Below are 16,102 nucleotides of genomic sequence, written 5' to 3' on the forward strand. Positions count from 1 at the left end.
GCTTTTATGTCATTAAAACTGCACTTGTTTGTGAAAAACAATTGAAAATAGGATATGATTAAATCAGAAGGCGATCATATTTAAATTGATCATCATTTTTGTCGGCCCAAATTAGGATTCATTATAGTAAGTTTTTTTCTGCAGTTTTGCAATCGTCTGAATGGTAAACATACAACTAAAAGTAAATGTTAACTGTTGGTGCCAACGCTTCTCAAACAGAAGTGCACTTCTAAGAGAAAAGACAAAACTGCTCGCATCAGGCCAAAGCCCTATAAATTCAAGCTGCCCTTTAAGTTTTAGTGATGTCTTTTGTCAATGCAATAAATGATAACATATTTTCACAAAATAGTGATTGTTTTAGATTTTTTCCCATTTGAAATCCACCCAAAACACGAGTGCTATTTATAACCTAAGAAATATATTACTTGTTAAGTAACGAACAACAAGACTGCTCGTATATCAGGGCAAATCCCTGAATGTTCTGACTGTCCGTTAATTTATATCGAATAGTTTTTGGGAAAAGAAAATACTGAAAGCCTATGCATTTTGGTCAAAATCAATGTGTAAAATTTTGAGTCGTACGAAATTAATACTACCGATCTGATTAGCTAGCCTCAATTCAATTTAGAACGATCGATTTTGTTATGTGGGATAATTCGGCACGCATAAATAATTCGCGTTACGATCGAGGATTATGAATGAACTGTTCACAGCGCGCATAATTTAGTCCAGAACATAGCAAATTTGGCAGTTTTCAAACCCCCAGAAATTTACGAAAAATTATCGGAGGTGAGCTACCTTTTTACAACTCAGAAAGTCCATATCGTCAATGGGGTATAAAAAATTTTTGTTGAAAATAAATATTTCGATCGGTGAAAATTGACTGAATAAAAAAACCCACACCGAGCATAAATTTTCCGTCTTCTTCGAATGCAAATAGCCTGCCTAAATTCTATTTCGATTGATTTTTCGCCCCATTACCTTGTTGCTTACTCGTTAATAGCTCAAAATTTCACACTGCCCTAATTGAGCGAAAAAAGCACAGTTTCAATAAAATTTGACTTGGAGCTCAGGACGTCAAATTCTTCCAGATGATATAAATAAGAGTGGTCATATCAGTGTAAAGCCTTGAATGTTCTGACTGCCCTTTAATTGGTCTCGAATAGTTTTTGGTAAATCAAATTTGCCAAACTAAAAAGTTTAAGCTGATGAAGTAATAGTTTAAATGTTAAAATTTGAGTCATGTCTAGAAATAATAAGTTAGCTTAATGCCTCAGTTCAATTTGGAACGATTTTGTAGTGCGGGATAGTTAGCCGCTTATAGAATATAAAAAAGCCGTTAAACCAGACTCGTGGCAGGATACTATAGTGGTGTGCACACCCGGCTTGGCCCATGAAGATCGATGGATAAATCAACTGAGTGAGCAAAGAGTTTGAAATTGGTCTGAAAAAATCTATTCCGAGCATATATATTCCTCACTTTCTTCAAAAGTCTAGCACTAAAATTCTATCCTACTAGATCCTTTCGGACCAACTAGATCTTTTCCATATATTCCTAAGAACTTTTAAAGAAAAACCATGTCGATTTTAAGAAAAATCAGTAGGATAGACCACAGTTTTGAAGCATTTACACAACTATCATAGAACTGAATTGTTAAGGATCATAATAACAATAGATAGTGTCAACTGAGAAAACTAACAATAAAACCTTATAACAAATTTTGTAGAACTTACTGTTATTGACAACGAAAAAAAACAATTACTTTTTACAAATAAGCAATAATTGAAGTGTATGAGTGGTAAGTTCAATCAAATACTTGAAAAAACAAACAATCCAATTGCTGCAATACAGACTATTGCATGTGCAACCACCCTAAAATGACAAAAACTGACCAGTGTAGTAGTGCCTCAAGAATAAATATTGAGCTCTTAACTTTCTGACAATAGTTACAAATTATATGATCACGAGTCTGCCTTCCACAGCAAAATAGAACAATTCATATACCTCAGCAAAAATAAGCGAAAAAAAAACAAAACCATTAATATTTTTAGAGGACAAATATTAGTGGCCACTCCAAAGTCAATCCAAATTTTACAAATCGAAGTCATAATACTAAAATAAATCACTGACATGCAACTGCAAACTGAAATTATTTCTCGTAGACCACCCGCAATTGACATCAACAATAGCCATGAGGAACCACTATCCAGAAAATTAGAACCTCTATACGATGACCACCAACCCGAGAAAAGCCCTAGAAATATGGCTACAACTCCTGGACAAATTAAACCCCCCGATATTGAACAGAAACGACGACGACTAGACATCCATCAAGCTCAACACACACACACACACTCAACAACAGCAACACCTTGCAAGTTTCAACGGACAAACATGGTTCCTACTTAAAAGCATGAGCTCAGTGACGTAAATTGTGCCCAACTTATTATACAAAAAAGGCAACAAGAAGGACAAGGAGTTTCAGTTATGGCAAAATGTAGATAAGAGTCAAGCCTCAAACCGAAAACAAACAAGTCTAAATATTCAAGCAGTTCCAAGACTTGAAATTCATACTTCTGCAATAAAATTAATTCAACTTGACTCTGCTTCAATCAACCTTGCATCGAAATTGAACAGGTTTTGAACTATTCAGTTGGAAAAAAAGTTTTACCATATAGCTTGTTGAATATCGAAAATCTTTTATCATTGACACTATTTAGATATAACCTTCCCAATTAAAAAAAGTAGGTTCAATGGATTAACTTAGAAAGCGGGCTGTAACAAAAACAAGCGTTTGCAACTAAGAAATGCTAGAAAATCTAAATGACTAGCGTAAAACGCACCTCCGGTACTCATGATAAACCGCATATATTGGAAATAAGATCTGCATTATTTGAGTGTGCTTTGACAGCACCCAATTACAGGGTTCGTAATTACAAATTTTGCAAAGTTTTATATAAGTTCTTCGAAAAATTTAAAATGAATTAAGAAACGTCACATCTGGGAAGCTAATGCACTTGAGCAGTCGCATTTGGAAGCAAGATTTACAACTCCTGAGAGCACTCTTACAGTGCCCAACTACAACGTTGTGAAATTCAAATTTTGAGAAACTTCACCTTAAGTTTTCTAAAAAGAGGTATTTTGATTTGAAAACCAGAAAAATTTCACATCTCGAAAACTATCAAGATTTGAGCAGTCTTAATAGATGGCAATGATGGCAATCTTTGAAAGTACTCCGACAGCACACAACTACGGGGTTGGGAATTTCACTTCAGTGAACTATTTTGTAATTTGAGTTTTCTGAAAATTTCCAAAAAAAATCACAAAAATTGTCGTATCTCTTAAACTAAAAACATTAGAGCTTTCTTAATTGGATTACTCTGACAGCCCCCAACTACAGGTTAGGAATTTCAAACTTTGAAAAGAAAACTAATTTACTTTTCATAAATAAAAAAAAATCACAAAAAAAGTCATATCTTGAAAGCTGCAAGATTTTGAGCAGTCATATTTGGAAGCAAAATTCACAACTCCTGCGATTACCTTGGAATAGCCTCACTTGAGAGATGGTAATTTCAAATTTTATTAAAAAAATGTATACCCAAGTTCTCTGAAAAATTTTGAGAAAATCCTAAAAACCGTCGTATCTCGAAAACAACAAGACTTGGAGCAGACATATTCTGAGGCAAGAATTGCAATCCCATGAGAGTACCCTCACAGATTCCGATAACAGTATTGCGATTTTCAAAGTTTGAGAATTTTTTAACATCTAAGTTTTTGAAAACTTGTTGAAAAAGTCATAAAAAACGTCATTTCTCAAAAAGTACAAAGATTTAAGCAGTAATATTTGGAGGCAAAAATCGCAACTCCTGAGTGTACCCTGACAGAGCCTCACCACTGAGATGGGAATATCAAATTTTGTGATTTTTTTTATGTTTCCTAAAAAAAACGTCATATCTCGAAAACTACTAGGATTTGAGCAGCCATAATTGGAGGCAAGATTCGCAACCCCTGAGAGTACCCTCACAAAATCCAACAACAAGACTGAGATCTTCAACGTATTGGAATTTTCAACATCTAGGGTTTTGAAAAACTTTCGAAAAAATCATAAAAAACGTCACATCTCGAAAACTACAAAAATTTGGTGATTCATATATGGAGGCCAGAATCGCAAAAACATGGGAAAACACTGACAACATCCAACTATTGCGTTGCTAATTACAGACTTGTTGAAATAAAAACTGAATTTAAACGGGAAAATAAAAAAAAACCTTAACCATTGCAATATACGATATAGCTTAATGTGAAAAAATTCTTTTGTTAAAGATGCAAAAAAAAATACGTTGAAAAAGCTTAAACATGGCGAGATGGTGAAGCCCGCATTTAAATATATAAAAGATAACAAATTTGACAGAAGAAAGTTTGAAAAAAATTAGGAGACGGGTAGACAGACATAATCAAATTAATTTAAAAAAGCAGGTATACAGACAGACAGACAGACAGACAGACTTAATTTCGCCTCAATTTTCTTAAGCATTGCAATATACGATATAGCTTAAACATGAAAAAATTCTTTCGTTAAACATGCAAAATTATTATGCTTAAACATGGGAGATAGCTGTCACTAGCATTTAAATACAGTATAGATATAGATATAGATATAGATAGATAGTAAAAAATGAGCATCGCGAACCACACGCCCACTTAGACCTCGTTACGAAATGACTTACTCGACTAATAATTACGAAACATCTATGTACACAATTTATACATAGCCTACAGACATTTCGGAAAATAGTGATGAGCGCAAATAAACTGAAAGAAAAGCAGACTTGTTTTTTAGAAAAAAAATTCAATTTTCGAAAAACATGTGTCTTTAAATTTTTTCGAGTTTCAGGAACAATTAAGGATAAAATTAACTTAATTAGGGAAAGTTGGATCAATAGATAAGTTTTTCATTACGCTGGGAAACCTGAAAATTCCAATCCACTTTCTAAACTAGAAGTCGATCATATTTTTGTGAACTTCAATTTTGTGGTGTTCGATAGTGAAGTTGGCCTTCCTTTCAACGAAGGAAATGATGTGAACATGAAAAAAATCAAAATTCCAACCGCAGAAAAAATCAAACTTTAGTGTATTTTTTCTTGAAAAAAAAACAAACAGAAAAAATCACCGAGACCTATATAAGTCTTAATAAATACATAAATAGAGAAGAATATAGCCACTAAACGCAAGAGAACAGCAACGTGCGAGTTTCTAAGCAGTTCGTGGAGATTTGTGAACAGTTTATGATAGATCCTGTTTTGATGGAATAAACTCAATTTCAGAAAACGGGATCAACAATTTTTTTTCCACAAGAAATTTAAAAATTCGAAACCACTTTCAAAAATGAAAAACGTTCAGCTTTTTTGTGATTATTATCCGTTTGCTGCTCGATAATGGAGCTTGCCTTTCTTTTAATCTGAACTAGGAAGTAATCTGAAATTACGACTTAATCAAATTACAAACCACTTAAAATCAAGTTAGAGCTTGAAAAATTTTTAAGCTTTCAGAATAAAAAACGACAAAAAGAATCATGACCTTTGAACCGTCCTCACTAAATGAACTGACACACAAAAAAAACAAATTTTTTATCGCCGACCAGACTTTGAACTGTATAACATCAACTAAACGGAACACAAAAAAAACACTGAATTTAGTTGAAAAAAATGGGTTTGTACTGAAAAAATACACTTTTCTCATAGGAAATGATTATCGAAAAAAACCCAGCTCGACAGAAGGAGTATATTTGAAATTGTATTGTTCCAAAACTATCAAAATGCAACAGTACTATTAACAGCACAACTCAAAATGCTATTTACAACTATTTATGAGTTAATTAATCAAAATAAACGTAAGTTATCTGGTAATTGTAACGCACCTCCGGTGTTTCAAACAGATTATTGAGCATAAAAATTGCTTATGTTTGAAACATATGGAAAAACACGAAGAGAATGCAGCCGTAAAAAGACGGCGGAATCAAACAAAGCTTTTGAAGTCAAAATTTGAACGATAAAAATAAATTTTAACATAAGGTTTAATAAACTAAAATTGTAAAAAATCCAAAGCAAATGGGTCTCAGATCTTCGTAAACAAAAACCTTAGAGAGGCGACAGCACACAACTGCATCGTTCAATTAAACAAAATGAAACGATTTCAAAAATAAAACCATCAATTTCATAAATAAGATTCAAAATCCACCGTAAATGTGCGCGAACTCATTATTTTACGGATCCCCAATTTGCATAAACATATACATATCAGAATGAACCACAAGCGCTTCAATGAAGTCAATCACTTAAAACGCAAACTACAGGGTGGTTCTCGCTCTTTTTTCACGGTTGAAAAGCTCATAAAATGGATTCTTCTTCAAATGGTTTTTTGCATTGATTATGTAACAGACGGAAATATCATAAAGTGAACTCAGTTATTCAAATGTCTTCATCAAATGCTTGAAATATCACCCATTGGCATCGTGGCACATTTGCAGCCTTTTAGGAAAGCTGCCAACCGCTTTTCTTACTTCTTCGAGTGAAATTCGCCAGTAGTTTAATATAAGCTGTAACTGAAAAAAAAACATGAGAGGAATCAAAAAAAATTCGGCGCTTTTATGTCATTAAAACTGCACTTGTTTGTGAAAAACAATTGAAAATAGGATATAATTAAATCAGAAGGCGATCATATTTAAATTGATCATCATTTTTGTCGGCCCAAATTAGGATTCATTATAGTAAGTTTTTTTCTGCAGTTTTGCAATCGTCTGAATGGTGAACATACAACTAAAAGTAAATGTTAACTGTTGGTGCCAACGCTTATCAAACAGAAGTGCACTTCTAAGAGAAAAGACAAAACTGTTCGCATCAGGCCAAAGCCCTATAAATTCAAGCTGCCCTTTAAGTTTTAGTGATGTCTTTTGTCAATGAAATAAATGATAACATATTTTCACAAAATAGTGATTGTTTTAGATTTTTTCCCATTTGAAATCCACCCAAAACACGAGTGCTATTTATAACATAAGAAATATATTACTTGTTAAGTAACGAACAACAAGATTGCTCGTATATCAGGGCAAATCCCTGAATGTGCTGACTGTCCGTTAATTTATATCGAATAGTTTTTGGGAAAAGAAAATACTGAAAGCCTATGCATTTTGGTCAAAATCAATGTGTAAAATTTTGAGTCGTACGAAATTAATACTACCGATCTGATTAGCTAGCCTCAATTCAATTTAGAACGATCGATTTTGTTGTGTGGGATAATTCGGCACGCATAAATAATTCGCGTTACGATCGAGGATTATGAATCAACTGTTCACAGCGCGCATAATTTAGTCCAGAACATAGCAAATTTGGCAGTTTTCAAACCCCCAGAAATTTACGAAAAATTATCGGAGGTGAGCTACCTTTTTACAACTCAGAAAGTCCATATCGTCTATGGGGTATAAAAAATTTATGTTGAAAATAAATATTTCGATCGGTGAAAATTGACTGAATAAAAAAACCCACACCGAGCATAAATTTTCCGTCTTCTTCGAATGCAAATAGCCTGCCTAAATTCTATTTCGATTGATTTTTCGCCCCATTACCTTGTTGCTTACTCGTTAATAGCTCAAAATTTCACACTGCCCTAATTGAGCGAAAAAAGCACAGTTTCAATAAAATTTTGACTTGGAGCTCAGGACGTCAAATTCTTCCAGATGATATAAATAAGAGTGGTCATATCAGTGTAAAGCCTTGAATGCTCTGACTGCCCTTTAATTGGTCTCGAATAGTTTTTGGTAAATCAAATTTGCCAAACTAAAAAGTTTAAGCTGATGAAGTAATAGTTTAAATGTTAAAATTTGAGTCATGTCTGGAAATAATAAGTTAGCTTAATGCCTCAGTTCAATTTGGAACGATTTTGTAGTGCGGGATAGTTAGCCGCTTATAGAATATAAAAAAGCCGTTAAACCAGACTCGTGGCAGGATACTATAGTGGTGTGCACACCCGGCTTGGCCCATGAAGATCGATGGATAAATCAACTGAGTGAGCAAAGAGTTTGAAATTGGTCTGAAAAAATCTATTCCGAGCATATATATTCCTCACTTTCTTCAAAAGTCTAGCACTAAAATTCTATCCTACTAGATCCTTTCGGACCAACTAGATCTTTTCCATATATTCCTAAGAACTTTTGAAGAAAAACCATGTCGATTTTAAGAAAAATCAGTAGGATAGACCACAGTTTTGAAGCATTTATACAACTATCATAGAATTGAATTGTTAAGGATCATAATAACAATAGATAGTGTCACCTGAGAACACTAACAATAAAACCTTATAACAAATTTTGTAGAACTTACTGTTATTGACAACGAAAAAAAAACAATTACTTTTTACAAATAAGCAATAATTGAAGTGTATGAGTGGTAAGTTCAATCAAATACTTGAAAAAACAAACAATCCAATTGCTGCAATACAGACTATTGCATGTGCAACCACCCTAAAATGACAAAAAAAATAAATATTGAGCTCTTAACTTTCTGACAATAGTTACAAATTATATGATCACGAGTCTGCCTTCCACAGCAAAATAGAACAATTCATATACCTCAGCAAAAATAAGCGAAAAAAAAACAAAACCATTAATATTTTTAGAGGACAAATATTAGTGGCCACTCCAAAGTCAATCCAAATTTTACAAATCGAAGTCATAATACTAAAATAAATCACTGACATGCAACTGCAAACTGAAATTATTTCTCGTAGACCACCCGCAATTGACATCAACAATAGCCATGAGGAACCACTATCCAGAAAATTAGAACCTCTATACGATGACCACCAACCCGAGAAAAGCCCTAGAAATATGGCTACAACTCCTGGACAAATTAAACCCCCCGATATTGAACAGAAACGACGACGACTAGACATCCATCAAGCTCAACACACACACACACTCAACAACAGCAACACCTTGCAAGTTTCAACGGACAAACATGGTTCCTACTTAAAAGCATGAGCTCAGTGACGTAAATTGTGCCCAACTTATTATACAAAAAAGGCAACAAGAAGGACAAGGAGTTTCAGTTATGGCAAAATGTAGATAAGAGTCAAGCCTCAAACCGAAAACAAACAAGTCTAAATATTCAAGCAGTTCCAAGACTTGAAATTCATACTTCTGCAATAAAATTAATTCAACTTGACTCTGCTTCAATCAACCTTGCATCGAAATTGAACAGGTTTTGAACTATTCAGTTGGAAAAAAAGTTTTACCATATAGCTTGTTGAATATCGAAAATCTTTTATCATTGACACTATTTAGATATAACCTTCCCAATTAAAAAAAGTAGGTTCAATGGATTAACTTAGAAAGCGGGCTGTAACAAAAACAAGCGTTTTCAACTAAGAAATGCTAGAAAATCTAAATGACTAGCGTAAAACGCACCTCCGGTACTCATGATAAACCGCATATATTGGAAATAAGATCTGCATTTTTTGAGTGTGCTTTGACAGCACCCAATTACAGGGTTCGTAATTACAAATTTTGCAAAGTTTTATATAAGTTCTTCGAAAAATTTAAAATGAATTAAGAAACGTCACATCTGGGAAGCTAATGCACTTGAGCAGTCGCATTTGGAAGCAAGATTTACAACTCCTGAGAGCACTCTTACAGTGCCCAACTACAACGTTGTGAAATTCAAATTTTGAGAAACTTCACCTTAAGTTTTCTAAAAAGAGGTATTTCGATTTGAAAACCAGAAAAATTTCACATCTCGAAAACTATCAAGATTTGAGCAGTCTTAATAGATGGCAATGATGGCAATCTTTGAAAGTACTCCGACAGCACACAACTACAGGGTTGGGAATTTCACTTCAGTGAACTATTTTGTAATTTGAGTTTTCTGAAAATTTCCAAAAAAAATCACAAAAATTGTCGTATCTCTTAAACTAAAAACATTAGAGCTTTCTTAATTGGATTACTCTGACAGCCCCCAACTACAGGTTAGGAATTTCAAACTTTGAAAAGAAAACTAATTTACTTTTCATAAATAAAAAAAAAATCACAAAAAAAGTCATATCTTGAAAGCTGCAAAATTTTGAGCAGTCATATTTGAAAGCAAAATTCACAACTCCTGCGATTACCTTGGAATAGCCTCACTTGAGAGATGGTAATTTCAAATTTTATAAAAAAAATGTATACCCAAGTTCTCTGAAAAATTTTGAGAAAATCCTAAAAACCGTCGTATCTCGAAAACAACAAGACTTGGAGCAGACATATTCAGAGGCAAGAATTGCAATCCCATGAGAGTACCCTCACAGATTCCGATAACAGTATTGCGATTTTCAAAGTTTGAGAATTTTTTAACATCTAAGTTTTTGAAAACTTTTTGAAAAAGTCATAAAAAACGTCATATCTCAAAAAGTACAAAGATTTAAGCAGTAATATTTGGAGGCAAAAATCGCAACTCCTGAGAGTACCCTGACAGAGCCTCACCACTGAGATGGGAATATCAAATTTTGTGATTTTTTTAATGTATCCTAAAAAAAACGTCATATCTCGAAAACTACTAGGATTTGAGCAGCCATAATTGGAGGCAAGATTCGCAACCCCTGAGAGTACCCTCACAAAATCCAACAACAAGACTGAGATCTTCAACGTATCGGAATTTTTAACATCTAGAGTTTTGAAAAACTTTCGAAAAAATCATAAAAAACGTCACATCTCGAAAACTACAAAAATTTGGTGATTCATATATGGAGGCCAGAATCGCAAAAACATGGGAAAACTCTGACAACATCCAACTATTGCGTTGCTAATTACAGACTTGTTGAAATAAAAACTGAATTTAAACGGGAAAATAAAAAAAAACCTTAACCATTGCAATATACGATATAGCTTAATGTGAAAAAATTCTTCTGTTAAAGATGCAAAAAAAATACGTTGAAAAAGCTTAAACATGGCGAGATGGTGAAGCCCGCATTTAAATATATAATAGATAACAAATTTGACAGAAGAAAGTTTGAAAACAAGTTAGGAGACGGGTAGACAGACATAATCAAATTAATTTAAAAAAGCAGGTATACAGACAGACAGACAGACAGACTTAATTTCGCCTCAATTTTCTTAAGCATTGCAATATACGATATAGCTTAAACATGAAAAAATTCTTTCGTTAAACATGCAAAATTATTATGCTTAAACATGGGAGATAGCTGTCACTAGCATTTAAATACAGTATAGATATAGATATAGATAGATAGTAAAAAATGAGCATCGCGAACCACACGCCCACTTAGACCTCGTTATGAAATGACTTACTCGACTAATAATTACGAAACATCTATGTACACAATTTATACATAGCCTACAGACATTTCGGAAAATAGTGATGAGCGCAAATAAACTGAAAGAAAAACAGACTTGTTTTTTAGAAAAAAAATTCAATTTACGAAAAACATGTGTCTTTAAATTTTTTCGAGTTTCAGGAACAATTAAGGATAAAATTAACTTAATTAGGGAAAGTTGAATCAATAGATAAGTTTTTCATTACGCTGGGAAACCTGAAAATTCCAATCCACTTTCTAAACTAGAAATCGATCAGATTTTTGTGAACTTCAATTTTGTGGTGTTCGATAGTGAAGTTGGCCTTCCTTTCAACGAAGGAAATGATGTGAACATGAAAAAAATCAAAATTCCAACCGCAGAAAAAATCAAATTTTAGTGTATTTTTTCTTGAAAAAAAAAACAAACAGAAAAAATCACCGAGACCTATATAAGTCTTAATAAATACATAAATAGAGAAGAATATAGCCACTAAACGCAGGAGAACAGCAACGTGCGAGTTTCTAAGCAGTTCGTGGAGATTTGTGAACAGTTTATGATAGATCCTGTTTTGATGGAATAAACTCAATTTCAGAAAACGGGATCAACAATTTTTTTTCCACAAGAAATTTAAAAATTCGAAACCACTTTCAAAAAAGAAAAACGTTCAGCTTTTTTGTGATTATTATCCCTTTGCTGCTCGATAATGGAGCTTGCCTTTCTTTTAATCTGAACTAGGAAGTAATCTGAAATTACGACTTAATCAAATTACAAACCACTTAAAATCAAGTTAGAGCTTGAAAAATTTTTAAGCTTTCAGAATAACAAACGACAAAAAGAATCATGACCTTTGAACCGTCCTCACTAAATGAACTGACACACAAAAAAAAACAAATTTTTTATCGCCGACCAGACTTTGAACTGTATAACATCAACTAAACGGAACACAAAAAAACACTGAATTTAGTTGAAAAAAATGGGTTTGTACTGAAAAAATACACTTTTCTCATAGGAAATGATTATCGAAAAAAGCCCAGCTCGACAGAAGGAGTATATTTGAAATTGTATTGTTCCAAAACTATCAAAATGCAACAGTACTATTAACAGCACAACTCAAAATGCTATTTACAACTATTTATGAGTTAATTAATCAAAATAAACGTAAGTTATCTGGTAATTGTAACACACCTCCGGTGTTTCAAACAGATTATTGAGCATAAAAATTGCTTATGTTTGAAACATATGGAAAAAAAACGAAGAGAATGCAGCCGTAAAAAGACGGCGGAATCAAACAAAGCATTTGAAGTCAAAATTTGAACGATAAAAATAAATTTTAACATAAGGTTTAATAAACTAAAATTGTATAAAATCCAAAGCAAATGGGTCTCAGATCTTCGTAAACAAAAACTTAGATAGGCGACAGCACACAACTGCATCGTTCAATTAAACAAAATGAAACGATTTCAAAAGTAAAACCATCAATTTCAGAAATAAGATTCAAAATCCACCGTAAATAGTTTTGAAATTTGAGAATTTTAGTGGAACTTTTATATCTAAGTGTTGAGATTTTTTTTTTAAATCACCAGAATCTTCGTATCTCATAATTCAAACAAATTTGAGTAATCACATTTGGAGGCCCCATTTGCAACCCTAGGGTAACCCTGACAGCATCCTACTTTAGGGTTGCTAATTGCGAATGAAAAAAACACTGAATTCAAACAGGAAAATCAAAAAACAAAATTTCTTGACCATTGCAATGTACGATATAACTTAAACGTGCAAAATTTCCTTCGTAAAACTTGCAAAAACAATACGTGGAAAAACCTTGAGCATGGCGAGATAGTGAGGCCCGCATTTAAATATCTAATAAATAGGTTTAAAACTAATTTGAAATCTAACCTTTCAGTTCTTTGTACGGTTTAAAATAGACCTGGCTGTAAGCTCGACTACAATTTCTGCCTAGCTGTGTCTCAAATGTTGTCGCAAACCATTTTGAATCATAGTTTCAAATTTACTAAATTTAAAGTTATTTTTCAACAAGTTAATCTCTAATCACAAATGCTAATTTATGCTAATTCACAACACACAGTAAAAAATAAAGACAGAACTTCATTATAAAATTAGCTTGTTTCTAGCAGTTTTAATCTCTCGTTAAAAATCGCGGTTGCAAAGTTGAACAGTTCGCTATCTAAATAGTTCAGCATGAGAATTCGTTTCCTCACTCCATCTTCCAACTGAACAATTCCACTTTTCGGAGTCCGAGTACCAAAGGCTCCTTCATGAAAGTGTAAGCCCAAACTTGCACTTATAAGACTATGCGACTCCGAGCTTCGTCCCAAAATTGCAAGAAACGCCAATCGCTTCAAATTACTCTTAGAGCTTTCCAGCATTGTATGCTCCAGAACTTTCAGTCTTTCTCTATCAGGTGATGATAGACTATTGAGATTAGTAGTATTGTATTGGTAGGTGATGAACTCGTAGCAGTTGACGAGTGAGAGATCTGCTAGCATCCGAGTCTGTCTGTTGAATGCCAGATTCCAACGATAGCTGATGAATTCGTCAAGGGACACTCCACTCCATTCTTCGCCTTAAAATTACGCCAGGAAATTTTCGAAAGATCAGAACAAAAATATTAGCAATGATCCAATTTTTGAATGTAGCCGAATGTCTTACAGACAGGTTCAAGATTTGATAGGCAAGATCCCTGTATATTTTTAGAAAAACTGCATTCAAGAAATTGTTTCAAAACTAGCCCTTTAATGATAAAACGGAAAATTGAAACAACTAAGTTCACATTGAAACATTCATTTTTTGACTTACCAAGACTGATTTTTTCTGAAACATATTTTGAAGAAGAGCGCGAAAAACAAAACGGAACATTTATTTCAATTCTCTCAAGAGAACCTAAAAATGTATCCATTACTTATTTTTTCTAGCATTCGCCAATCGCAAACAATATATAGACCAAAAAAATTTATTTCTAGCGTTTTGAGAGAATTCTAACATCAATAGAAAACGTCAGTCGACTTAGAAAAAAGGTCCAATAAACAAATCCCCCTCCGAAAATCCGTGAATCGCGTAGGTAAGCAAACAACAACAACATTTACCCTCGTAGCAGCTGCGTATTTCATGTGGCTGTGAGTTGCACATGTGGTTCGATCTCTTCCAAGTGGCGCTTCGCTGCACATGTCTCCACTCACTTAGAAATTTCGTGAGGGGATCTCGCAAAACAGACACATAGAAGAAGCGCCTGGATCAAACTCACTCGATTAACACAACACAAATAATTCCACGATTATCTTCAGAAGCCAAGCAGAGCTGTGCATACTTTGCAAAAGAATCAGGAAACACATGAAAATCAAATAAACTATCAAGATTTGAGCAATCTTAATAGATGGCAATAATAGCAATCTTTGAAAGTACTCTGACAGCACAAAACAAGAAGTTTGGGAATTTCACTTTAGATTCCGATAACAGTATTGCGATTTTCAAAGTTTGAGAATTTTTCAACATCTAAGTTTTTGCAAACTTTTTGAAAAAGTCATAAAAAACGTCATATCTCAAAAAGTACAAGGATTTGAGCAGTAATATTTGGAGGCAAAAATTGCAACTCCTGAGAGTACCCTGACGGAGCCTCACCACTGAGATGGGAATATCAAATTTTGTGATTTTTTATGTATCCTAAAAAAACGTCATATCTCGAAAACTACTAGGATTTGAGCAGCCATAATTGGAGGCAAGATTCGCAACCCCTGAGAGTACCCTCACAAAATCCAACAACAAGACTGAGATCTTCAACGTATTGGAGTTTTTTAACATTTATAGATATAGATATAGATAGATAGTAAAAAATGAGCATCGCGAACCACACGCCCACTTAGACCTCGTTATGAAATGACTTACCCGACTAATAATCACGAAACATCTATGTACACAATTTATACATAGCCTACAGACGTTTCGGAAAATAGTGATGAGCGCAAATAAACTGAAAGAAAAACAGACTTGTTTTTTAGAAAAAAAAATCAATTTTCGAAAAACATGTGTCTTTAAATTTTTTCGAATTTCAGGAACAATTTAGGATAAAATTAACTTAATTAGGGAAAGTTGGATCATTAGATAAGTTTTTCATTACGCTGGGAAACCTGAAAATTCATATCCACTTTCTAAACTAGAAGTCGATCACTTTTTTGTGAACTTCAATTTTGTGGTGTTCGATAGTGAAGTTGGCCTTCCTTTCAACGAAGGAAATGATGTGAACATGAAAAAAAAAATCAAAATTCCAACCGCAGAAAAAATCAAACTTTTGTGTATTTTTTCTTGAAAAAAAAACAAACAGAAAAAATTACCGAGACCTATATAAGTCACTAAACGCAAGAGAACAGCAACATGCGCGTTTCTAAGAAAAAATTCAAACTTTTGCAGTTCTTCGAGATTTGTAAACAGTTTATGATAGATCCTGTTTTGATGGAATAAACTCAATTTCAGAAAACGGGATCAACAATTTTTTTCCACAAGAAATTTAAAAATTCGAAACCACTTTCAAAAATGAAAAAAGTTCAGCTTTTTTGTGATTATTATCCGTTTGCTGCTCGATAATGGAGCTTGCCTTCCTTTTAATCTGAACTAGGAAGTAATCTGAATTTACGACTAAATCAAAGTACAAACCACTAAAAATCAAGTTAGAGCTTGAAAATTTTCAAGCTTTCAGAATAAAAAACGACAAAAAGAATCACGACCTTTTAACCGTCCTCACTAAATGA

At 33.4% G+C, this 16,102-nt stretch overlaps 1 protein-coding gene across 1 annotated transcript; it reads right to left on the bottom strand.

Annotated features, from left to right (window-relative positions):
- Positions 1-13,459: 13,459 nt before the first annotated feature.
- On the bottom strand, positions 13,460-14,896 carry LOC134841815 (heparan-sulfate 6-O-sulfotransferase 2-like). The gene is made up of 3 exons (XM_063857851.1): positions 14,892-14,896; positions 14,447-14,589; positions 13,460-13,926 (listed from the first exon to the last, which is right to left on the bottom strand). Exons 1-3 carry the CDS (start codon positions 14,894-14,896, stop codon positions 13,460-13,462), a joined length of 615 nt encoding a protein of 204 aa, XP_063713921.1.
- Positions 14,897-16,102: the final 1,206 nt, after the last annotated feature.

The sequence above is a fragment of the Symsagittifera roscoffensis genome, chromosome 3 (assembly GCF_963678635.1).
Source record: "Symsagittifera roscoffensis chromosome 3, txSymRosc1.1, whole genome shotgun sequence".
Lineage (NCBI taxonomy): Eukaryota > Metazoa > Xenacoelomorpha > Acoela > Convolutidae > Symsagittifera > Symsagittifera roscoffensis.